Source organism: Alexandromys fortis, unplaced genomic scaffold (assembly GCF_014885135.2).
Source record: "Alexandromys fortis isolate MF-2015 unplaced genomic scaffold, M_Fortis_MF-2015_v1.1 scaffold_235, whole genome shotgun sequence".
Lineage (NCBI taxonomy): Eukaryota > Metazoa > Chordata > Mammalia > Rodentia > Cricetidae > Alexandromys > Alexandromys fortis.
Genome location: NW_026068114.1, coordinates 3795 through 29304, shown reverse-complemented (window position 1 = coordinate 29304; position 25510 = coordinate 3795). Strand labels below are relative to the sequence as shown.

Sequence of the window (25510 nt, the reverse complement as noted above, 5' to 3'; positions counted from 1 at the left end):
CAGGACCTCTTTCAGTGGAGTGAACACATTGTTTCAACTCCATGTCACACATCTGGAAAGGGGTTCAACACAGGTGACAGAGCACAGTGTGGAGAATTCATAGCTTTAGTAACAGACTAGTGAGGGCTGGGGATGCCAGTTTCTGTATTGGTACTAGTCTCCAAAAGCTGACTTCCTTTGTCTGAGAGCTAGACAATGCCCTATTTATTTATTTATTTATTTATTCATTTATTATATTATCTGTATAGCATTCCTTCCATGTGTGCCCACAAGCCAGAAGAGGGCACCAGGTCTCATTATAGATGGCTGTAAACCACCATGTGGTTGCTGGGAATTGAACTCAGGACCTCTGGAAGAGCAGTCAGTGCTCTTAACCTCTGAGCTATCTCTCCAGCCCCTCCTACTTCCTTTCTGAACCCAAAAGTTTTCCCTCGTTATTTTCTCCTCTTTCGACTTTCTTATAGATAATCGCGACTTCCTTTTCTAGTTCTTGCCCTTAAGACATCTGAACGCTTTAATGTTTTGCTGATCATCAGCACTCTCACAATCCCTGGGCGTGTAGGAGTCATGTCAGTCAGGTGGATGTGGAGTGGAGTAATCGGCCTACTACAGACGGGACTAGGGAAATTAATTCACAGCGAAGAACCCCTACCAACGACCGCAATGCAAAGCTCTGGTCCAGAATCCTTACTCTGGGATCATTTGAGTCCTGGACCGCAGCCTCATCTGATTCTGGGTGAATGTCATTGTCTCCTGTATCTCTCTGTCCTCACTGTTTTCTTTGGCGCATCTTTGTGTTTTGTCACACCAACCTCTACCCTCAAATCGTTTCCAAACTAGTCACGGGGTTGCTGGCCTACTTACGGAATGCAAAGCCACAGAACAAAGAGGCCTGAAAGAAGCGGTACAAGGACGGTTGCTGGGACGAGAGGAGGCCCCGCATCTGAGGGGAAAAGGTGCAATTTCTCTAAATCCGCCAAGAAGACTCGGGCATCGTCCAGAGCTGTCTGGGCTGCCACAGTAAAGTTGGGGTCACCAGAGACTGAAACATCAAAGACACAGGATTGGAAGTAGGCATCTTCAACGGGAAGCCCTTCCTTACACAGCCTTCTGGCAGTATCTACGGCTATAGCCCCGCGGCGATTGCGCTCTGAGCGAGAGAGTCGCTGACTCGGAGGGCATCCGCCAACACACAGCTGAAGGTCCTGCTCAGCCGAGAAGGCCCGTGCCACGTCCTCGGCTACCCTGATGGAGAAGGAGAGCTGGCCAGCTGTCTGTCGAATGATTATAGTTGTCCCGATGTAGGCGGCTCGGATCTCCACGTGGCTCCCAGGGTTAGCAGTTTGAACGGACAGGCTCGAACCCCCAGGTCGGTCGCCGCCATTGATAGAACCATCTTCAAAAGCAGCAGGAAGATTATCCACCTCGGCCTGGTAGACTTTCTGGTCAATGCATTCCTGCATGTTCTTAAATATGATGGTGATCTGTTCAGGCAAAGAGGAAAATAGTTTATTAGGGCTCAGCGCATCTTCCCCATAGTCAAGCAGCATAAGTTGTCAGGGATCTGACTCCAGCAGACGCAAGTTGTCTTCACCGACCTCAGTTCTTGATTCCCACCCCCCACTGCCTCCCAACAGTATCCAATCCTTATTTAACCTCCCCCCCCCATTTTTTTTGTCTCAGTCTCAGCAACTCCCCCCCCCCCACCAAAATAAAGTGTCCCTCTGACTTCTTAGCTCTGCTAGTCCTGGCTGCCACCCCAGTTTCTTCTTCAGTGTTATCTGCTTCTGAATAAAATTCCTATCCAGAGGAACTGATTTAGAAGAGCAAATGTTTGGATAGGAGGAAACCATTCAGGATGTGAGTGTGTGTGTGTGTGTGTGTGTGGGGGGGTGTTCGGGGAAGATGAGGAACCAGGAGCTGGGTGGCTGAGGAAGAGTGAGAACGAGGAGTGGAATAACGGGTGGACCCGCGAGAGGACTGCATTGGGAGGAAAACTGAATCCCTGACCTTCCTGGTGGTGGTAGCGTTGGCCCCTGATGCCACAGGGGAACTGGTGGCCTGGACAAAAAGGAAGTCGTTATCCAGCAGGGGCCAAGCTCCCTGGACACGGCATGTGTGAAAGTGGTGGTGGAAGCTGCGCACATGGGGATCCCCGAAGGAGGCGCAATGCAAGAAGCCCGGGGCCCGACCGTGCAGCCGGAAAAACCGGGCCTCGTAGTCACAGGGGTCCGGGGCCGGCGGGACAGGGCCGGCTCCGGGAAGGGCGGGGCCCCGGGCCGGGGGCGGGGCCGTGGGGCCCTGGCGGGAACAGTTGTGCTGGATCATCAGGTCCTCGATGCCGTGCACAGCAGAGTGGAAGGCGAGGTCCCCGCGGCAGGTGCGGGCCGTGCGCCGAGTGCAGAGTGCATAGGAGCGCAGGGCACGACACAAGCCACCTGACACCCCACCACGGCCGCCTCCGCGCGGCGTGCCCGGTGAGCCTCCTTCCCGAAGGTTCAGAGTGGACGAGACGTATTCGGCATTGCAGCGGAGGATCTTGCACTGGGAGTGAGCTGAGGACAGAAGGAAAAGACAGTGAGACGGTGCCCAGACGCAGGTCCTAGCCAAGTCCAGTACACGCCTGTCAAAGGGCATCCTCCATCCCAGCCATTCCTACCACTCAGCGGGGGCTCTTCCCCAGCCCCAACCTTCAGCAACCCTACTCCTTGCCTCCTTCCCTCTTTTTCTCTACTAAAAATCGTGTAAGCCAGTCAGACTTCTTTTCGCTAGGGTCTAGGGATATGTGTTCCTCTGCCAGTTAAATGGGAAACAAAACAGGCCTCTTTCAGAGCTGGCGAGGGTCTGGGACTCAGCACCCACTCCTCCTCCCGGCACATGCGCACCCCCACCCGGCACAGTCTAAACCCTAGATGTGCCCAACCTTTTCCCGGCCCTTCCTTACCCTGTCCACAGAGGAGCAGCAGTAGAGTGAGGGTGCTTAGAGTTGGGGGACCGCCGTGGGGAAACCAGGGACTAGGGGCCTGGCCGCGATCCCCCATACCTATCCAGCCAGATTCCCCCAGGCGCCGGTTCTTTCCAGCTGATGAACCTCCTACCTAGTGAATGTCGACAGGCAGTTCTGTGACTGGAAAAAGAAACATGACTGGGTGTGGGGACAGAGAAGGGCCTGAAGACGGGTCAAGATGATGAGGAGAGAATCTGGGGAGATCAAGGCAAGAATTATACGGACTGAAGCTTGGGAAGTGGGAGGCTTCCAGATGGTGAGTGTGGCTGGCGAGCCCCTGTGCTGTTCCTGTGGCCACCTTCAGGTCCCTTGTGCAATACCCCTAGGCAGGGGGTGGGGGGAGTGGAGGGAAGGTTGAATGACCTCAGTGGGCAGAGTCCACCGTATTGCCCCATCCTGACTACCAAATAGTAGATGTGTCAAAAATGGAGGGATTCCTGGGGAAAGTGAGGCCCTGATGGTCTCAGTGGGTTCCCCAGAAGTCCTGGGGTCTGACAATGCTCTAAAACATATCTCTTGCTTGTCACTCCCGCCACCTGCCAACCACCACCCATTTCTTTTTCTTCATTGTGTTAGAAGGGCACAAAGGGTAAACATCGGATACGAGTGCCTTTTAGAACGTCACTTTACAGTGAAAGAGGAGCCAATCTCTTAGCTACTCCAGAGGGCTGACATTATGATCCCCCTCTCTCAGGATAGGATACAAACCAAGCATTCAAATTAATACTTGTTTTTGCCTGGCTGACAGTTTGTGCGTTTTTCCAGACCTGAAAAGTAACTCTTTCTGTTATCCTCACCCCCATTTAGAAGTTCCTGGTCTTTGAGGGAACAAAGAAGTTCCTGGTCTTTGAGGGAACAGATATAGAGGAGGGTCTGTCTCCCTTTCTCCTGCCGAAACCCCCTCTTAGGAGTAAGTCTATGAATTGGGACAGAGTCCTGTGGGAGGTCTGAGAGGTTGAGGTAGGGGCTGAGGGGCTGGGAGTGTAACTCAGTGGTAGGCCCTGGGTTCGGTCCTTGGCATTATCCCCACACCACACACCCCAAAGTCTTAGTGTACTAAAGTGCAGAGGAAAGTTAAGAGGGCCGGAAAGAGGCACCATGAAACTTCACGTAGACATGACTTGGAAACCAAAACAATGAGGCCGGAGGAGTGGAGACTGGGGGACTTGGTAAGGAGAAATATTAGTTTTCAGAACAGATGTCTGTAATTTTATGAAATTCTATCCTCAGCCCAAACGCTTATCAAAGCAATTGCAATATCATCTGAACTTACTGTTTCCCGAGGTCAAACATTATTCTGATACCCGGTTCGGCAGCCATAGTTGCCTATTCTGTTGGTCTGCGCCAGCCAGGGGTCCCCAGTCTCTTTCTCCATGTCTCTCCCAGTTCCCCAGACTAGCTGCAATCTCACCGAGGTCAGAGAGCCAGAGAAGGTTTGGCGTGGGGGAAGGGGGAAGGGAGAGTCTATGGCTGGCCCGAGAACTCGACAGCTGAGAGGAGGAGGGAGGTGGCTACTGAGTTGACAGTTTTAAAAATAGCTAAGTCCAAAATTCCAGGAGCATTGGTGGCAGCAGGGTGTGGGAGTGAAGGCGGTGAGAAGGACTAGCAGGATGGATGGAATACGGATTGTTGGGTACCAAGCGAGAGAGAGAATAAAGAAACATGACAGCCAAGTCACATACAACTCCAGCTTGTATGCTCTGCCTTCCCTGCCAGTATGTTCCTCCAGCATTCTCAGTAATGAGCTCCCGGCCTTTAAGAATGGCAGTGGGTTGTCAAATGCCTCTTATTTATTGCCCTCATCCTTACTGTGCTGAGTATCCCACTGAATTTCCACGTATGGGATGTGGAGGTGTCTGGCTTTGAAGATGGACAGCAAACATAATTCCGAGACCCTCCCCCATCTCTTCCAAGTATTTCAGGAGCTGAAAGGCCCAGCTGTTCAGAGAAGAAATCTGAGAGCACAATTGTTTGGGAGGAGGGTTTATTCAGTCAGTCCGGCTCGGATCTCTGCAGCTGTCTATCCCTTCTCCACGTCTCCATGATGCTAGTCTGTGCAACAACTCCTCCTTCCTCCCCTCATCAATACACACAAAATCGTGTCTAGAGTGTGTGTGGGAGGTGTAGGAAGACAATAACTGAGGCAAGGGGAAGAACCAGAGCAGATGTTTTTGAAGACTATCTATCCATGGGGAAGAGGTGTTGGGATTGGGAGATAAAAGAGTCAAGAATATACTTCTGGCCAGGCGGTGGTGGCGCACGCCTTTAATCCCAGCACTGGGGAAGCAGAGGCAGGCGGATCTCTGTGAGTTCGAGACCAGCCTGGTCAACAAGAGCAAGTTCCAGGACAGGCTCCAAAACCACAGAGAAACTCTGTCCTGAAAACCCAAAACAAACAAACAAACAAAAAAAGAATATACTTCTGTAGAAAGATTCTGACTTTTGGAAGATGTTATTAGAACCACAGGATTTATTTGTGTTTTGTTTTTGCACCTGTAGGCATTTCTGAGGTCACCCCCTTCAGGATTTGCCGAGGGGCAATGGTACAGGACTGCTTACTGTGTCACCAAAGCCTCTGGCCCTGTCAGCTCTACACCCAGTTCAGATACAAATCCATATGGCACATAGACATATATGCAGACAAGATGCACACAAACATAAAAAAATTAAGTTTAAAAAATTGATTTACATTGCAAAGGTAACTGTGTTCATGGCATTTTGTCTTTAAAAATCCCTAATTTATAATGAAAAAAAAAACCTAGAAGCAATGACTATGTAGTAATGAACACTTCTAGTGTCTAAGTTGTGATACATAAGTATGATTTTCCACTATTAGAAATCAGGATTCAATTGGGTAGTGGTGGTGCACGCCTTTAGTCCCAGCACTCAGGAGGCAGAGGCAGGCAGATCTCTGAGTTCGAGGCCAGCCTGTTCTACAGAACAAGTTCCAGGGTAGCCAAGGATACACAGAGAAGCCCTATCTCAAAACACCCTCCCCCTGGAAAAAGAAAGGAAGGAAGAAAGAAACAAACAAACCAGGATTCCTTGTAGAAATAGTTTGTTCCTATTTTGGGCCAGGAGTTATCCAAGATAGGTAGTAAAGCTTTAAAATACCATATCAACGTGGGCATGGTGGCACAGGTTTTTATTCCCAGCACTCAGGAAGTGGAAGGAAATAGGTCTCTATGATTTTCAGGCCCGCCTGGTCTACATAAGGATTCCAGGCTAGCTAAGGTTGCATAATGATATCCTGTTTCAAACCAATCAAGCAAACAAAGAATGTATCAAAGGGAAGGAAGGGAAGGAAGCTAGAATATGGTTGTTGCCATTTGCAAAAGATGGAACAAATTAATTATCAGAATGGATACTGTATGTTGTTGTGGAATATTACTTTAACTATGTAAAGGTACGTCTCATTTGTTTATGTTGTATTTGTATACTTATGCAAAAATATGTTGCTGTTTTACCTTGCTTGCCTAAGGCACCTGATTGATCTAATAAAAACTGAACAGCCAATAACTAGGAAGGAGAGGGATAGTCGGGGTTGGTGAGCACAAAGAATAAGTGGGAGGAGGAATTTAGGATTGAGAGAAGAAGAGAGAAGAGAATAAGGAAGAAAGAAGGAGGGCCAGGACAGGCATTTGCAAGCTAGTCAGAACAGAGAAGGACAGCATGAAAGAAAGGTAAAAATCCCTAAGGCAAAATGTAGATGAAGAGAAACAGGTTAATTGAAGTTAGAAGAACTATCATAAGGCTGTTAATTTGCCAGGCAGTGATGGTGCTCATCTTTAATCCCAGCACTCGGGAGGCAGAGGCAGTCAGATCTCTGCGAGTTCCAGACCAACCTGGTCTACAGCCAGGGCTGTTATACAGAGAAACCCTGTTTTGAAACAACAAACAAACAAAAATAATAAAAAAAAATAAGGCTGAGAATGCATAACTAATAATAAGTTTCCATGTCATGTTTTGGGAGCTAGTTGGTGGCCCAAAAGAAAGTCTATTACAGTATGTATTGAATTGAAACACACAAAATATTTTAAACCTAAATTCACAATTATACTTAAAAGTGAAAACTGGTTGGCCATTATCGGAGAAAGCTGTTGTATCACTCCATTTTGAAAACTGTTGGTGAAAGGAAAGCATCAAATAGTTACACTGTTTTTGTTTTAATTTTTTGGGGGGTTGGTTTCGAGATAGGGTTTCTCTGTAGCTTTGGAGTCTGTCCTGGAACTAGCTCTTGTAGACCAGACTGGCCTCGAACTCACAGAGATCCGCCTTCCTCTGCCTCCCGAGTGCTGGGATTAAAGGCGTGCGCCACCACTGCCCCGCTTGTTTAAAAATTTTTGTTACATTTATTTATATTTATATACTTGTGGGTAAATGGGCATAGTTGTGTGTGCCTCAGCACAGTAGTGGAAGTCACAGGACGACTGCAGGACCTGGCTCTCTGTCCACTTTGTGGGTCCAGGGGTACTACTGAAACACCATCCCTGTGCCTTTTGTTTTTGTTTTTTTGTATTTTTAAAGACAAAGTTTCAAAAGTTAGCTTTCAACTCAACCTAGGATGATCTGCCTGCCATGTGCTTCAGTGCCCGTGTGGGCCACCATTCCTACTTTTATCTTGTTTTCCTTATGGAAACCATATCTTAAAATAATGGGAATTTTCTACAAATATTCAATAAATAAATAAAGGTGATACACAGCCTGGAGGCATTCACCTTTAATCCCAATACATGGAAGCTGAAGCATCCCAGGCAGGCCTAGGCTACTAGGCTACTAAAGCAGAAATAGACTTCTGGCAAATTTAAGTATTTACTATATGTTAAAAATAACTGTTTTTGAGATCCTGTTCAAAATTAAGTAAATTAAAAAGATACTATAACATAATTGTAATTTCTGCATTTTATGACCTCTAGTAAGTTAATGTATCTAGGCAACAAGCAACCAAAACTCATCACTAAAGAGAGAAAAATATGTCCTCCTGGTTGTAGTGAGGTATACAACTCCACTTTGATTTTCAAAAAAAAAAAAAAAAAAAGCAAAAGCTGTGTGTGATTGTGAGGGACCAAGAGACCCTCAGGCCAGACAGACTGACCCGTCTTTCACACCCTTTTCATAAGAACAGTTTGCTGTTGAAATCACAGCCAGCTGTGCTGCAAGTTAGTTCTCTGAACGGTCTAACAGCAAGATGTTCCACAGATATAACAAGAACAAAAGACCACTACTTCTTCTTTGACCTAGGGCACAGTAGTTCCCCATTCCCCTCTACCCTTACCCCTCCCTTCCAGAACTGCCCTATAAAAGTGAAACCTTGCCTGCAATAAACGGAGCCTTGATGCATCTCAGACTGACTCTGTCTTCCTTTATGCGCTTGGTTCCCTTTCCCTTTCCCCCCCATTTTTCCTAGGTGATGCCTCCTCGAGACCCATAAAATAACCTGGCCTGCTGGACGGGTCATGTGATGGTATGATGTTCTTCTATATGTGTTGCTTTTATTGGTTGATGAATAAAGAAGCTGCTTGGTCCTATGGCAGGGCAGAAGAGAGCAAGGCAGGAATTCCAAGAAGATATAGAGGAGAAAAGAAGGCAGAATTAGGGAGATGCCATGTAGCTGTCAAAGGAGACAGACCCCAGAACCTTAACGGTAAACCACGAGCCTTGTGTTAAAATACAAAATAATAGAAATGGGTTAATTTAAGATATAAGAGTTAGCCAGAATACGCCTAAGCTATTGGCCAAGCAGTGTTGATTATCCCAGGTCTGAGTGGTGGGAAATGAATGAGCAGTCCCTGCCTACAATGATGTGATGATCAGCAGGAGGCAAGAGGATCAGAAGTTCAAGGCCAGCCTGGGCTACAGGAGAACCTGTTAGAAACAAACAGCAAATGCTGTGGTCCCAATGCAGCCTGGGTTCAAGTCCTGAGACAGGGAAAGGACATTAATATAAAGAAATGAATTGTTCAACCCCAAGATGAGTTTCACTCAAGTGCCCACCTCCTGAATAGCTCCAGCCGTATTTACTTATACATCAAAGCAAACATGTTTTTCCATATTAACAAGTTTTTCCCATCCTCCAATATTAACCTTTGGCCAAAGCAAGTAGGCCAAATATGTTTCCTCCCAACTTTTACATCAAAACATCTTTAAACCAAAAGCACTTTATCATTTTGCTAGTTTGGCCAAATATCGAGCCAGGTATATTTTGTCTTTACAAAACTGAAAGGTGGTAAACATAGGCACACATTTTCAAGACCAACAACCGCGTTCAAAACACATTTACAGAAATAGGGGTGATCTGCCTCCAATCCTGTCAGCCCTGAATTAGACCAACTCCTGAGGTCTGGAGTGACAGCTGACATCTCCAGACAATAAACCTAGGAAGCATCAGCTCCCGAGGAATTTTAGGGGAAAATAGTCAAGAAAAAAAAAATGGGATTTTCAGGGGTCTGGAGAGATGGCTCAGCAGTTAAGAGGACTGGCTGCTTGCCCTGAGTTCAGTTCCCAACAGCCACATCCATGGTGGCTCATAACCATCTGTAAGGAGATCTGGTGTCCTCTTCTGGCCTGCAGGCATTCATGCAGGCAGAACACTGTATACATAATAAATAAAAAAATAAATAAATCTTTAAAAAACGATTACATCTGTCCCGTGTGTGACTGTCAAAGTGACACTAAAAACTGCCAAGAGAACCATGATGGAGAAGAGAGTGTGCAGGCCGAGCAGTCCCGGCAGCCTGCTGCGCTTCCCCACGTTCGCTGGTCCTTGTTGAGCGAGACTGTCCCCGTGGGCTTCGCCTCATCTGGAGACCCGTTGGACGATCACGTATCCTGGTCCAAAGCTAGGCCCCACAGTTCCCAACAAGCAAACAAAAACATTTCAATCTGATTTTGATCAATCCCTGGTCTAGAACCATTTACTAATTTACAGGAATCTTGGGAAACATCATATGGACCTGTGATGGTGCAAATTCAGACTGCAAAGGTATCCTACAGGACAAACGACCTGGTTCAACAGTAGATTGAAACAAAATCGGAGAAGGAAGCGTTAGACTGGAGGGGACATCAAAGGACTGGGGATGGCACTGGCCTAGCATGCTTGGGGCCTGATGTTTGAGCCACTGGGGGAAAAAAAAAAACAACCAAAAACAAAAACAACACACACACATACATACACACACACACAGCAATTGAACAGGTGAAGGTGTTCAAAAAAACTGAAACTTAAATTTGACCTCAACAAATCTCTGAGAAAACGACAGTCAAAGGATTTGCTGAAAAAGAATGTTTGGAGCACAGAAAGATGGATTCAGAAGAAAGATGGAGCAGTAAACACACAAAGAGATTTCTGGCAAACCCACATCTTTACTATATTGTTAAAAATAGCTACTTTGGGGCTGGAGAGATGGCTCAGTGGTTAAGAGTATTGGCTGCTCTTCCAGAGATCCAAGATCTGATTTCCAGAACTCACGTGGTAATTCACAACTGTCTGTAACTCTGGTCCTAGGAGACCCCACACCCTCCTCTGATCTGAAGCCACTGCATGTAGATGGTACATAGATGCATACATGCAGGCAGAACACTCATACACATGAAAAGAAAAAAAAAACTTACTTGGATAAGGCATGGTGTTTCAGGCTGAAGTCCCCACCCCTGGAAATTCCATAGAAATATTCTAGAGGCTGAGGAGGGAATAGTGAGAGTTTGAGGCTAGCCTGGGTTACATAGACCCTGTCTTAACCTTCCTCTCCCCAAACCAATCCTAGTTCTGGAAATAAAATGAAGCTTAGCAGAGGACATAGTAAGAATTGTCATAGAACTCTCTGAGATTCTCCAATTGCTTGTGGTGGAATAATAACCCCCATAGGCTCATCTATTTGAATGCTTAATCATCAGCTGGTATACTGTTTGGGAAGGGCTAGGAGGTGTGGCACAGTTGTGGCTTTTTTGGAGGAAGTGTGATTCTGGGAAAGCCCAAGTCAGGCCCCGAGTCTGTCTCCTGCCTGTGGGTCAGGATGCAGTACTCGCAGCGTCTTCTTGTGCGCGTGCCTGCTTGCCGCCACACTCCCCACCCTGAAGATGACGGAGGACTCTGAGATGGTAAGCAAGCCCTCAGTTAAATGCTTTCTTTGATGAGTTACCTTGGTCACGGAGTCTCTTCACAGTGAAAGGACAGTGAGTAAGTCATTGCTTAAGAAGAGTAAGTCCATCACGGCAGAAGTGGCGCGGGCCTTCAATCCCAGCACTTGGGCAGCAGAAGCAGGCTGATCTCTGAAGTTGAGCCCAGCCTGCTCTACAGAATGAGTTCCAGGACAGCCAAGGCTACACATGAAAACCCTATCTTGAAAAAAAAAAAAAGTCCAGTAGCTGGTAGTTCATGGTTTTAACCCCAGCACTCAGAAGGCAGAGGCTCTGAGTTCAAGGCCAGCATGGTCTACAGAGAAACCTTATCTTGAAAAACCAAAGAAGTAGTTAAAATTGCTTAATTTTATGTTTTGTTTTTTGTTTGATTTTGAGACAAGGTCTCTGTGTTGCCCTGGCAAACCTCAAACTTGCTGGAATTAAAGGTGCGCTCCACCGTGCCTAGCTTATTTTTATGCCTTAATGATTATCAAAATAATTAATAGGAAAATATAGTTTTTTTATTAAAAGAGGGAAGAAAATAAAACAAAAAGTTTTGAATTAATACAAAATTGGGGAGGTAGTGAAAATGATCGAAATGCAATGTATTAACTTCACAAAGAATTAAATTAAAAAATTAAAATATCAGAAAGAAGAACAAGATAGAAAAGTGAAAACTAAAATTCAAAATATTATCATGGTCTAAAAACAAGGCTTTGGAGGGGGGGAAGGAAGTGGAGTCCACTGACTGTGTCCTGGAAATGGTGAAGTTGTCATGAGATACAGTTTACAGGAAAATGCCACAGAACTTACTATGTATAGACATTGTAAGAATTGTAAGAATAGGGTGTTTTTTTTTTTTTTTTACCACTTTTAACACTAGCTAATATCTGTTTTTTAATCAGTAAAGCGCTTCAACGAGGAAAGATTGTGAAACAAACTGAGTGCCGGAGACAAACCTGACCACAGGTCTTTCTGTTTGTTTTTGTTTTTTTTTTCGAGACAGGGTTTCTCTGTGTAACAGCCTGTCCTGGAACTAGCTCTTGTAGACCAGGCTGGCCTCGAACTCACAGAGATCCCCCTGCCTCTGCCTCCCAAGTGCTGGGATTAAAGGTGTGCGCCACCACTGCCTAGCTCTGACCAGGATTTTTAAGTGGGCTAAAATACTGCTTGGGTGTTCAGGGTGGAGCCACCTTTGAAGGCGCGGAATAGAATGTCTCAGTACAAGGTTCACCAGACATTTGAGAAACTTGGCAAGAAGATTTCTGGGGATATTTGGTTAGTACGAGAGAAGTCCTGAGGGCCTAGGGACAGCAGTCATGAGACATCCTGAAGGTGACGCACCACAGGAGTAACCAGACAAGAGAAGTATTTGCCACACTGCTTGGTGTCAGCGCCATGCCCAGTGATCAGAATGTCTTCAAACCTTACGCCTGACCTGTAAGGCAGATCTTTGTCTTTGCTCCACAGAGAAGCCCAGATACTCAAGGCTTTGCAACTTTGTTATAGATGTGAGAAGTGGAACACCCTGTTCAAACCAGGTTTAGTTGGCCTAGAAGTCAGTACTTTGTATCACGGTGGCTGGTAGGTTCACTAGGGGCTGTGCACTTAGGTGACACAGGAAGGGGACAGACTCAGACCCTGAGGTGGAGAGGAGAGAAGGCACTCTCTCTAGGACAGCGGTTCCTCCCTTCCCTAATCCTGTGACCCTTTAATACAGCTCCTCACGCTGTGGTGACCCCAACCATGAATCATTTTGTTGCTTTTCATAACTGTAATTTTGCTACTGTTACAAACTGTAAATATCTGTATTTTCAGATGGTTTTAGGTAACCTCTGTCACAACCCCCAGGTTGAGAACCACTGCTCTAGGGGATTGGATTAGAACCTCTGGTTAAGAGAAAACCAATCCTTAAGCAGCGGAAAGAGAGACTGGGTAGCTAACCTTGAAAGGCCAGAAAAGATTTCATTTCTGTGCTGGGCCCTTGAACTACACCCCAGTCGCCAGGAGAATCTAAAGAGCTGAAGGCTGCTCCCCTCACCCCCACCCCCACCCCCAGGATAAGCTGAAGGCAGCAGGACCCCTATTTAGGGGAAGTATTAGCTAATGGGGAAACGCAAGTTACACAAAGTAACATTCCCCCACCCGTAGTCATACAGAGAACGTTGACCACTCAACTTCCCCTATCAGCTGGGGAATATTTCAAACAGCCCCTGCAGATGTCTGGAAGGCGTAACCAGGGGGGCTGTTGCTATTCCTCTTAGATACTAATAGCCTATCAGGAAATAACAGCTGAGCTTTACCTAATCTTTAGCCAATTGTGATTAGGATAAGTAATTTTGTATTTTGAGACTGTAACCTTGTGGCTGTTTTGTGTTTTTTGTCTTTATAAACCCCTTACAATAGTAGATGGGGTCCTTCTCCCTCCATCTGCCGTGTCAGACCAGACCCGTGCTAGCTGGTATGTAAATGAAACCTTGCTTTTGCACTTGGAAGTGGAAGTGTGGCTCCACGGGGAACCCCTTCTTGGGGATCTAGGACTCAGGCACGTGTGTAGTCAGAGAGCTAAACAGAGTCCTGAGGCCACCCATGGTTTATTTTCCTGAGCCTCTCACTTCTTGCGTAAACAGGAAAGTCCACCTGATGCTTCATTTACTTTGTGTCAAATGATAGAAACAAATCCGAGCTTTCAGGAGGCTGGGGTGGGGGGATCACTATGGATTGGGAACCAGTCTGGGCTATAAGTGACACCCTGTCTCAAAATAAGTAAAAAATTTTAAAAAATATTAAATACAACACATTTAAAATTTAGTAAAATTGTCAGGCGATGGTGGCGCACGCCTTTAATCCCAGCACTCGGGAGGCAGACGCAGGCGGATCTCTGTGAGTTCGAGACCAGCCTGGTCTACAGAGCTAGTTCCAGGACAGGCTCCAAAGCTACAGAGAAACCCTGTCTCGAAAAAAAAAAAATTAGTAAAATTTTAAAGAAAGGGGGGTGACATGGGAAAAACTTTTTAAAGCTCATTTTGGATGAACCTAGCAGTGGGGCCTCTTTGTTAAAAGGACCTACTTGACAAAATTCCCTATATAATAACCTTGCCTTTTGATAGCTTGATACTTATATATATAAAAGCAAATATACATTTATATATTTGGAGAGAACCCGCGATTCAATTCCTAGTACCCACATGGAAGTTTCTCAGCTAATCGGCCCAGATGGAGTCGTCAAATATTGGCTAAGCACATAAAAGTAGCGAGAAATATGTAACAATTAAGGCTAGTGCAATCTTTCCATGAAGACAAAATCTGCTCAAATTAAGAGTAACAGCTGAACGTAAGAGAAAAGTAATCCAGTGTCCCTGGGATACATGCCCTGCTGGCCTGAAATAGTCTTGGCAAAGCCAGGGAGTGCACAGCAGGAAGCCAGGAAGCTTTGTGGGTGCCGACACTCAGACTACACCCCACAACAGTTACACCAGAGTCTCTGGGGAGGAGACTCAAATTCTAAGACTAAACATCATCTCTGTGGTTGGACCGCTGGCCCAAGAGGATTGTGCGCACGGGAATAGGTAGGCAGGAAGTACTATGGGTGATCAGGAAGAGGCAAGATTAATGTCCCTGTGCAGGACTATATGATAGCACAAACGGAGATGGCAAGGAGATGTTGGATGCTTCTATTTATTGTTATTCTTTAAACATCTGTTTTTAGTGGGGCATGGTGGTGCCTTTGCCTTCAAGACTAAGGAGGCAAAGGCAGGTGGATTTCTGTGAATTTAGGTAGTCTGGTCTACATAGTGAGTTCCAAGTCAGCCAGGGCTACACAGTGAGAATCCATCAGAAAAAAAAAAAAGTTTGTAATTTTATGTGTATGTGTGTGCAGAAGAGTAGAAGCCAGAAAATGATAGCAGATCCTCCTGGGATGGGCATTAAAAGTGGCTGTGAGGGCCGGTGGTGAGTGCTTCAGGCTGGACTCAGGTTCTCTCAAAGAACCACTCGTGTGTTAGCTGAGCTGTTTCTGCAGCATATTTTAAAACTTTTTTTTTTTTTAACTTTTTGATCCCAGGTCTCTCTGTGTAGTCCAGGCTCTCCTCAAACACAGTATCTTGACTTGCCAAATATATGAAGTTATCTGATATGTGCCCCTCCTGACTAACTTCTTGATGGCTTTTTTGGGGGGAATTTGTTTTGTTTTGTTTGTGGTGTAGATAGGGCCTTGCTATATAGCCCAGGCTGGCCTTGAACTCCTGATTCTCCTGCCTTTACTTCCCAAGTGCTGGGATTTCAGGCAGGAGTCATCAAGTCCAGCTCTCGGATCGGATGAAGCTTTTGAGCTCCAACCTTTTTATAGGTGAGTAATGTGTTCGTATATCACTAGAGGCTGAGGGATAGCTTCCTGAAGTCTAGAATAATACAGCTCTCTTTCCCTTGGAGAGAGTTTTCTTTTCAAATTCATGACTTCCATCTGCTGAGCAAGCACTCGACCACTGAGTCCCACCAGCAGATCCCCCAGATGCCATTTGGACTGTGTCTACATTTCCAGAGACCCAGAGGTATCTGTATTTAACAGTGCTCCAGGGAGCACCATATACAAATATTTATTTACTTCTATTTTGTTGGGGTTTATTTCTAGGAGTGGAATTACTGAGTCATGTTCTATATTTGCCTCATGGAGGAGCTGCCAAACTCTCCCACAGTGGCTGCAGCATTTAATACTTTTATCAGTAGCCCCAAGGGGCCAATTGCTTCCCCTCATCAACACTTACTCTTTTCTACTTTTAAAATAATTTATAAATTATTAATAATTTATAGCCATATACAGCTGGTTGGTGTTGCAATGAACTGAATGAAAATGACCCTCTTGTGTTCATAGGGAGTGGCATTGTTTTAAAGGATTAGGACATGTGACCTTGTTAGAGTAGGTGTGGCCTTGTTGGAGGAATTGTGTCACTGGGAGTGGGCTTTGAAGTTTCAGAAACTCAAGCCAGGCCCAGTGGCTCACTCTCCCTTCCTACTGGCTGCCAATCCAGATGTAGAACTCTTGGCTCCTTCTCCAGCACCATATCTGTCTGCACGCCACCATGCTTCTCACCATGACAATAATGAATGAAACCTCTGAGCTTGTAAGCCAGCCCCAGTTCAATGTTTTTCTTTATAAGAGTTGCTGTGGTCATGATGTCTCTTCACAGCAACAGAATGCCAACTAAGACAGGTGTAAATGCTGTCCTAAATGTGGTTTATTTATTTATAATTATATGTATATAAATATAAGGAATATGTAATAAAGATGGCAAATTAGCAAGTAATAAGTAATAAAGATGATGAATTTTCTTCCTCAACCTCCTGACTTGAGGCAAAAACTGACTGAGACAATTTTGTCACCCACCATGTGGCCCCCCTGCTGATGATGGATGGGCTCAACAAGTTGGAGGTTGGATCCAAACAAGTCACTCACACAACAGTTCTGGGCCACCCAACCATCCTATCTGTTTTCAAAGTGACCGGCCCTAAAGTAGGGGAGGAAGACTTCTTCCAGGCCTCGAGAAGAAACTGACTCAAGAAACTAGATTTTTCGGCTTTCCAAGGATCCTCTCTGCTTCACATAGGGTCTTTCTCTGTGTGCTTTTTCTCAGCTTACTCTTTTCTCTCTCCCCGCCTTGGTCTTATCTTGTCTTTCTTTCTTTCTTCCTTTCTTTCTTTGCTTCTTCCTTTTTTTTTCTTTCTTTTTTCTTTCTTTTTTTTTTTTTTTTTTGAGACAGGGTTTTTCTGTGTGACCCTGTCCAGGCTGGCCTCAAACTCACCTGCCTCTGCCTCCCGAGTGCTGGGACTAAACGCGTGCGACACTACCCGCCCACTGAAATGGTTTTGTTATCATTGAATTTTGATGAAATTCAAACTCCGATGCTTTAAGTTTTCTCTGTTATCATCTCAACAGGAGACCTGCCGAGGGCAGAACTCTGGGCATCCATTTCAGTCTCAGGAGGCACAGTTTATTTCTGTGGTGTTGGCTGGAGCAGAGCCATTATCATTTGAAAGTTTTCTGTCTTTCGAGGCTACTTCTCTCTTGGCACATTCCACGGAAGAAAGCTATTTGTCTTGCCGAAATACTTTGGATTGTGCGATTGTTTTCTTGAGACCCCAGACTCATTTTCTAACAGGTGGCAAATTTCAATCCCGGAGCGCAAACCCTTTCCTAGGGGCTCCTGTGTTGCCAAAAATCACCAACAGGTGGCAGGATAATCGATGAAAAGGCTCTGTTGATCGAACAAGGCAGGCTGATCATTTTTGAAGATGATCGATCAAGGCAGGCTGATCATTTTTGAAAAACAGCTTGCGCTCTTTTTTTGTTTGCTGCGTTTTTATTAAATTTTTTTCATATAATATATTTTGATCATCTTTACCCTCTGAGGGCTTATTTCTTTCGACTTTCTGATTTCTTGTGAGTGTTGTCTGGCTTCTTGAGGACACTGAACGTGTTCGTTCACTCCAGGTAAGGGTCTGGGGATAAACCAAAGAAACAATTCCACCCAAGTCTATTTTGTTGAGAGTTTGAGTTACTTATCGGAACGCGGGCTTTTTGGGCCTCATTGAAGAGCCCTGCCGGAGTGACGATCGCTGGAGTCGCTGTGCAGTCTGCAGGCAGTTCCACTAAGGGTCTTCTTGCTAGTGAGTATTTACTAAGTCTAGAACCTCCGTGTGTGGGGGGTGGGGTGGGGGCTTGTGAGTTCCTTGGGCCTTCTCTGCAGCAGGAAATGTTGCAATCCAAAAGAGACAGCTGCAGGTGCGGAGAAATACATTTGTTTCCTTTTGCCAATTCCCTGGGAGTTTTGTCTGATACTCAGTCACCGATATCCAGTGAAAACTACCGAAGTAAGGAGCGAGAGACCTGTTAGACTCACCCATGACGGGACAGGATCCTGAGTTTTTATGACAATAAATGTCCAACATTTGGATACCTATGAAGTCTGGGTGGGGAGGAGTTCAGTAGACAGATTCCTGGGGGACAAAGGAGTTTATGAAAAGAGTTTTTAAATGCCACGAACCAATAGAGACGCAGCAGCATGTCCTAGCTTCCGAGTTGAGTTCAGGTCCCAGCACCAGATAGACATCATGGCAGGGTCTCTGAAGGGACTCAGAGCCCAGTGGTCTCGGTCTAAGAGCTCTCTGAGGCTAGGGGAGGTTGTACTGCAAGAATGGGCGACCGGGGATCCCAGGCAGGAGGCAGCAGGGAACGCGGGTTTCCTGGGTCTCATTGCAGAGCCTACTAGACAGGGACTCACAGTGTCGCCTGTCATACGGTGCCTGTCAGTGTCCGTGAAAGCACAGGGGAAGGCTGCTGCAGAAACTGTGCTTGACCTGAGTCTCGAAGTACAGGGAGGCAGAGAATGGATGAAGGAAGAGTAATACTTAACATCTTAGCATACTTATTAAAAACAGAGCAAACCAACCAGAAGACACCCTTTCGTCAAACACTCCCAGATCCTACCCTCCCCCCTCCTGTTTAGGCCCTGTTGATAACGAACACATCATTAATGACTCTTCTTTAAAATTCTGTTTTTGTCTTTATAATCCATTATCAAAAGCGACGTCTCTTCTCACTCAGGGTAAGGCTTTGACCAGAAGGCAGAGACATAATTTCATTCAAGTGTAGGGAGGTGCTTTTAAACTGTTCGAGTTGAACAGATGTGTACAGTTAATCACTTTACGGTTAGTACACAAGCACACACACACACACACACACACACACACACCAAAACCTACAGAAAAATGGTTATACCGCTTTATTTGTTGCCTTGGTTGCCGACATTTTGCCCTGTTTGCTTTCTCTCTGTCTCTCTTCCTCCAGCTTCAGTGCAATACCTTGGTGGGGGGGATAGGGAACTTTAAAAGGTTCACCTGGGAATGCTCGCCAATTTTTTTCCTCCCGACTCTTCCAGATTAATCTCTTTATTTTCGTTGTTGTTGTTTTTGTTTGTTTGTTTTTTCAACTGGGAGACGCCGCAGCGAGTTAAACTGAGGCGCTTCTGCTATCAACAAGCAGGTGGATTTCCCCAGCCTCGATAGCACTTGTAATAGGAGCTGCAGCCAGCGCTGATATCCTGGGGACCAAATGTTTTAGCGTTTCTCCCTCGATGTTCTTTATATCCTCTAGGGAAAACTCTAGGTTCTTTTGGCAAAGTCCAGGCTAGTCCAGGCGATTTGACTGTCTAGGAAGGAGCTGTCTATCTGCAGAAGTTTGTCTTCTTTTTGTTCGTGGGACTGCGATCCTGTGTTCGTAATCCTCTCCAAGGTTTAAGAGCCAGGCTGGAGAACGCTTTCGCTGTTTTCTATTTTGAAGAAACGTGTGAGAAAATTGTCTCGATAAAAACAGGGTCGCATGCAGAATCTCAAAACTTAGCTGAACAATGGAAACGCGGAAGCTCACAGTTATTTGGAATCATACGATTTTAACGGCTGGTTACGGCCAGCTTCCCTGGTGGTCTAGTGGTTAGGATTCGGCGCTCTCACCGCCGCGGCCCGGGTTCGATTCCCGGTCAGGGAAAAGTGCCTTTTTTACATTTACTCTTACAACTAAAGTACAAAATCTCTGGAAACATGAAAATGGAAAGAGAAGTCACGCTACAGTTTTAATATCGGATGTCTAAAAAAAAATTCTAACATTTTTCCAGTAGACAAAAGTATTTGGTAAATTCGTCTACTTAATTTTTCAAAAGAATATTTTACATAATTTAGGATTCAAATTTGCGAAAACGCACAACTGACAACAACCGGACTTCCGTGTTACATCCCCTCCGTGTCTACTGAGGTGATCAGTGCTGTTCTCAACTTCGGAGACTCTTTATTTGTGCTCTTGCACGAATAGAGGCAATCCCCACTGCGCCTTGTCTCTTCCGCGTGACAATACTTTTTCAATTCTGGCTGACTTGGGTCTCTGTGTAGACCAGGTTGGCCTCCAATTTGCATGATATCTGCCTCCCAAGGCCACAGTGACATTCTGTACTTTTGTAGAGAGAAGAAGACGGTGTATTGTGGCTGTTTGACTCGCTAAATAGTGAGGAGATCGGCAACACGTTTCTAAAGAGCTAAGCACAGGTCTCAGGGCAACCGTTTCTCTCTCTCCTTTCGTCTAAAGTCTCCCACAAACAACCCACAGCAGAGCCTTTCCTGGATCATTCGATCCCAGAGGCTCCCTTCAAACGGTAAAAGGAACTGATTTTCTTTAAACCTGGAGGTCAAGGGCCACCACAGTAAGTTTAACAGGACGAATCCTAGAGTTTCACAATTTCTTTCTCTCCTTTTTTCTTTTGTCTTAATTCTCTCCAGTGTCAACAAATGTACTGAAAAAAATTTGTTATTGTATTCTTCATATGAAAACTATTCTAAATCCAATCTCAGCGGGCGTTGGTGGTATAGTGGTGAGCATAGCTGCCTTCCAAGCAGTTGACCCGGGTTCGATTCCCGGCCAACGCAGCCGTTGATTTTTTTTTTTTGTGTTAATTCTTGGTTTACCAAACCCCGGAGCTTGTTCACCAAGTCCATTTTGTAGACAACGCATCCTTCATTTTTGTGTTGATCCTTGGGTTCCAAATCCTTGGAGCTTGTTCACCAAGTCCATTTGGAGACAAAGTGGCCTTCCCTACAAGCCTTCTAGGTCTGCTTGGTGCAGCAGCAGTCTGGCGTCGCAGGCATAAACTATTATCCTTTTTACTATTTTTAATATACTATTATCTTCTTTAGGGAAGTGTCTGAAATGGAGGCTGCTCTCTTTTGAGACTCGGCTATGCCTCCGGTTCGGGAGGGAACGCGTGGCGCCTTGGTCACTGGAGTCAAAAAACACCTCCCCGGATTATGGCCCCTTCACTTTCTTCAGCTCGCCAGCTCTGCTCCTTTTCCTGTTGCACCATTCTGGTAACAAAACACTCGATTCCAAAGCACAGGCTGAAGTATGAATAGGAATATCGTTTGGGGACTGCCTGCAAGATGGCTTGCTTCTTTGGAGAGGATTCACAGAAGTGGGTCGGTGCTGCAGTTGCCAGTTTCTTATCTCAGGTGTGGGGGGGGGGCGGGAAGGGTGGGAGTTGAGGAATTGACGCCTGCGCCAGCAACTGGTAAACGTCAAGGTTGCAAAGTCAGACATTTGACCCTGCAGCCACGTAGACTAGAGTAAATAGGACCTCACCGGCAGCTATTCTTGTTCAAAGGGCATTATATCGACGCCGCAACCCGCTGCTTGTCCGGTGGCGCGCCGTGATCGTATAGTGGTTAGTACTCTGCGTTGTGGCCGCAGCAACCTCGGTTCGAATCCGAGTCACGGCATGTAGTAGTACCGTCCCTTGGCAGCTCTTTTGTTGACGTTTTAAATTCTTATTTTGCCTTTGCGGAACACTGAGTCACTAAAATAAGTCCACACGGCTTATCCAACAAGAGCAACCTAAACTCCTGGGAAGAACCAGAGCTAAAGAGGAGGCTCTCTCCGCCTTCCCCAGCAGACGGGCCAAGTTTTCCCGAGACCCCGAATGTGGGCGCCTCTTCTACCGAGCGGAAAACCAAACGCGCGGGGAGCCGCGTGCCTGCTTTTGCAGCAAATACTGCACCGGAATGCTATATGAGTGTATCTCGGTGAATTTTACACCAGATGGCCTGGGCCTTATTTCTCGGGCAGCACAATCTTGGTGTTTAAAAAGATACTTCCACCGAAGAAGAGTGACTAGGACCTATTTTCGCAGTAAGCCGCAATGAGACACCAGAGCGGAAGCTCAGGCTCCCCGAATACGAGTCTCCGCGCGCCCGCTGCCCACTACCCTGTCCCCGCACCGATGCTCTCCACGTCCCCGCGCTCGGTCGGCTGGTCCTCAGCCCCACGCGCCCGAGACACCCAGCTCCCAGGTGACTCCATCCATTCAGAAGGAATCGGAGGAGACAGGCCCGCCTGGCTCTATATAGTCCACTCTCTGAACTTCAGGTTCCTCATAAGTAGAGTTTCAGACAAAAGCTATTAATACAGACACCAAGTCAGAGATTCTAGAAGTTTGTTAACGCCAAATAAAAACAAGCAGAATGATTGCGAAATTGTGTAGACTGATTATATAGGCCTAAGGTTGGCCGTAGTCCTAGCGCCCGGCTAGCTCAGTCGGTAGAGCATGAGACTCTTAATCTCAGGGTCGTGGGTTCGAGCCCCACGTTGGGCGGCTGATTTTTTTTTTTGTTCTATAAATTCTAAAAATGTCTACTACTTGTGGGTTTTATTCTCTTCTTATCTGGGAACAGAATCATGAGCATCTAAACTTTCATTGAAGCCACTCTTGTTTAAAACTTCAGTAAACTGGTCTTAGAAAGGTGAAGGCAGAAGGTGTTCTAAAACCGGCATGAACTACGTGAAGTCTGTCTGAAAAAAGTATAAAACAAAAGCAATAAAACAACAAAGTAACCATTAGTAGTAATGATGATGACTATGATAAAATTAACCCGCAAATGTCTCCAAAACTTCGCCTCATTTACGCCTAACTCGTTAAAGAAGAATCGAGCTGGTGGGTTTTGAAGTCGTGGGAGAACTGGGGTCCGACCGAGTCTTCCTGGAGAAACTGCAGCTCTGAGCAGCTCACAGAGCCCCACGGCTTCCCTCCATCCCCTCATCTCACCCAGGCTAGAGACCCTTAGCTGGACACATTGTCCCCTGATCCTCGGGATATTAAATTATTCATTCATACATAAAAATAAGTGAAAGTTCCACGATGAGGACCGCTTAAATGGTGTGTGTCAAAAAAGGCAATGATTTGTACCAAAAGATTGATGGTGTTTGCACGAAATTATACATCTTTACAGGCACACACACAAGCATGTTGGGAGTGATAACCAAGAGATTCAGATTCTTATAATGAAAGGGCTCACTGTGGGCTCTGCACGGTGGGTGAAACGAAGACATTTCCTTTCCAGACAGTGGGAACAAATAGAACACGGTATGAACTTCTGCGAAGGGAGGTGAGAGGAGACAAACAATCAAGGATCAGTTGACATCCATCTTTTCTACGGTGCCGACGCTTCTAGCCTGAACCAACCTGCCCTCGACTGTGCTGGTTTCTTGGTTCACTAGAACCAAAGAGCGAACAGCGTGAAGAAACTGTGGGAGCGGATCTAACGTGCCATAGCGTTGCCTTTCTGTCTTTTTCTCTTCCTGAGCAAACACTCTACTCTTGAGGTTTTGTTTTACTTTGATCCTTTTTTGGGGCATTGGAGACCCCAGGGCTTCCAAGTTGATTGGGTAAACTGCTCTCCCACCAAGCTAAGTCCTCAACCCCACCAAAGGCTTTTTACTTTTTTTTTTTTTTTTTTTTTTTTTTTGCCTTGACTTCAGTGATGAATGCTTTTTACTTTTTTGAGACAAGCCGGGCAGGTGGGACAAGAGTGCTACTGATTTGCCCAGGGTGGGACCTGTCTAGCCTTGGAGATACAGTGCCTCTGTGTCAGCCTCCCCAGTTGGAAATCTTAACAGTTTTTATCTAGACAGCGAGAGGGATGGAGCAAGGTTAAAAAGGAAACTTGGTCAAGAACTGGAGTCACTATTGGAGTTGACAAAGGGGTGGAACTTGTCACACGTGTGGCTGGGACAGTGCTCTACTTCTGCTCAGAAGTGACTGCGAAAGGGGTGGGGATGTGTGCGTAGTCGGGGTCGTGCTATGTAGCCCCAGTCTGGCCCTGGTCCTCTAGCCTCAGCCTCTCAACTGCTGATTTTTCTCTTTTCTTCCCCTTGGAGACAGACGATGTAGCCCAAGCTGGCCTCGAAATCACAGAACCCTCCTGCCTCTGCCTCCCGAGTGCTGGGATTATGTTAGGTGTGTGTTCTCACGCCCAGCAGAGTTTTTATTTTTACCAGAACAGCCCGGCTGAGGTGTTGTAGCCAGACCACCTCTAACCTGGCAGCAGCCAAAGGCATTTTGCTGGCGTTTTTCTGTATTTTTTAATATACATTTTTAATTGAGATTTATTGAGCTCTACATTTTTCTCCGCTCCCCTCCCTGCCTCTCCCCTCCCACTTCAATCCTCCCCTAAGGTCCCCGTGCTCCCAATTTACTCAGGAGATCTTGTCTTTTTATACTTTCTACTTCCCACGTAGATTAGATCTATGTAAGTCTCTCTTAGTGTCCTCATTGTTGTCTAAGTTCTCTGGGATTGTGGTTTGTAGGCTGGCTTTATTTGTTTTCTTTATGTTTAAAAACCACCTACGAGTGAGTACATGTGATAATTAATTGTCTATCTGTGTCTGGGTTACCTCACTCAATATGATGTTTTCTAGCTCCATCCATTTTCCTGCAAAATTCAAGATGTCATTATTTTTTTCTACTGTGTAGTACTCCACTGTGTAAATGTACCACATTTTCCTCATCCATTCTTCAGTCGAGGGGCATCTAGATTGTTTCCAGGTTCTGGCTATGACAAACAAAGCTGCTATGAATATAGTTGAGCACATGTCCTTGTGGCACGATTGAGCATCCTTTGGATATATACCCAAAAGTGGAATTACTGGATCTTGAGGAAGGTTGTTTCCTAATTTTCTGAGAAATTGCCACACTGATATCCAAAGAGGTTGTACCAGCTTGCACTCCCACCAGCAAAGCAGAAGTGCTCCCTTTTCCCCATTTTCTCTTTTTCAACGACTAGGGAGAAATAGATCTGAGTCTTTGCATCGCTTCATACTTCTGCCACAGTATCTCAGGACTCAAGATGAGTGTGTTTGATAAATCTAAATTGATTATAAATGGTTGGAAGGAGGATTCCAAGTAGGCAAAAGACAGCCGTCCCTGGGTGGGCTCGAACCACCAACCTTTCGGTTAACAGCCGAACGCGCTAACCGATTGCGCCACAGAGACATGTAGAAAGTCGGTTGTAAATTCATTTGCTAATCTTAGAATGTGCTTTTGAGCTTGGGGCTGCACCCTCATTTTCGTGGTCTTCCCGACTCCTAGCCCTCCTAAAGTAAAACACTACAACGAGGCGAGTTGGCGAGTTTCTCAAATTTGCATAGTAATCTGGTTTAAGTCAGCTCGGAGCTATAGACCTGCCAGTACCGGGTTCCAGGTTTTTAGCCTCCGAAGTCGCCTGCCCTCTACTGGTCCCTGCCCTCCCAGCTCTTCCTCACAGCCTTTGCACCCGCAGGCTGGCGTGCGAGTGTCCCGGCCACGAGTCCTGGGACTTGTTCGCCTTTGCCAGAGCACGCCTAGCACCCAATGAAAAACCCACGCGGCGCGCCCGGAAGGACGCTCCACTCACCACGTGGCTTCAAAAGGAAAAACGCCAGGGTGGGCTTTTAGCCCTACGAGGGTTCCATTCTAGAAAAACAGACCTTTTTTTGGTGTGTGTGTGTGGGGGGGGGGAGTGTTGCTTACATTCCCT

General features: G+C 46.0%; 1 protein-coding gene and 5 non-coding genes across 7 annotated transcripts; 4 read left to right on the top strand and 2 right to left on the bottom strand.

The window, feature by feature from the left end:
• Positions 1-201: 201 nt before the first annotated feature.
• Hjv (hemojuvelin BMP co-receptor) lies at positions 202-4472 on the bottom strand. 2 transcript variants are annotated; one of them, XM_050124806.1, is made up of 4 exons: positions 4281-4472; positions 2945-3127; positions 2011-2555; positions 202-1484 (listed from the first exon to the last, which is right to left on the bottom strand). In XM_050124806.1, the coding sequence occupies exons 2-4, from the start codon at positions 3039-3041 to the stop codon at positions 861-863; spliced, it is 1266 nt and encodes a 421-aa protein (XP_049980763.1). In that variant the 5' UTR covers positions 3042-3127; positions 4281-4472; the 3' UTR covers positions 202-860. The 2 variants fall into 2 exon arrangements, with proteins under 2 accessions (XP_049980763.1, XP_049980764.1); XM_050124807.1 differs by lacking the exon at positions 4281-4472 and adding an exon at positions 3233-3338.
• Positions 4473-19592: 15120 nt separating this feature from the next.
• Positions 19593-19664, top strand: Trnae-cuc (transfer RNA glutamic acid (anticodon CUC)). Its single transcript has one exon. It is a non-coding gene; the product is annotated as a tRNA-Glu (tRNA).
• Positions 19665-20521: 857 nt separating this feature from the next.
• On the top strand, positions 20522-20593 carry Trnag-ucc (transfer RNA glycine (anticodon UCC)). Its single transcript has one exon. It is a non-coding gene; the product is annotated as a tRNA-Gly (tRNA).
• A 774-nt stretch (positions 20594-21367) lies between these two features.
• On the top strand, positions 21368-21439 carry Trnah-gug (transfer RNA histidin (anticodon GUG)). The gene has a single exon. It is a non-coding gene; the product is annotated as a tRNA-His (tRNA).
• Positions 21440-22238: 799 nt separating this feature from the next.
• On the top strand, positions 22239-22311 carry Trnak-cuu (transfer RNA lysine (anticodon CUU)). Its single transcript has one exon. It is a non-coding gene; the product is annotated as a tRNA-Lys (tRNA).
• Positions 22312-24913: 2602 nt separating this feature from the next.
• Positions 24914-24987, bottom strand: Trnan-guu (transfer RNA asparagine (anticodon GUU)). Its single transcript has one exon. It is a non-coding gene; the product is annotated as a tRNA-Asn (tRNA).
• Between the last annotated feature and the right edge of the window lie 523 nt (positions 24988-25510).

Bases quoted from the DNA above. Each gene is read 5' to 3' on its own strand.
- Hjv (XM_050124806.1), bottom strand. From the start codon at position 3,041: ATGGGGGATCGCGGCCAGGCCCCTAGTCCCTGGTTTCCCCACGGCGGT. The intron at 2,556-2,944 runs GTAAGGAAGGGC...TTCTGTCCTCAG, and splicing joins GCTGCTCCTCTGTGGACAGG to CTCACTCCCAGTGCAAGATC. The intron at 1,485-2,010 runs GTCAGGGATTCA...TTGCCTGAACAG, and splicing joins ACGCTACCACCACCAGGAAG to ATCACCATCATATTTAAGAA.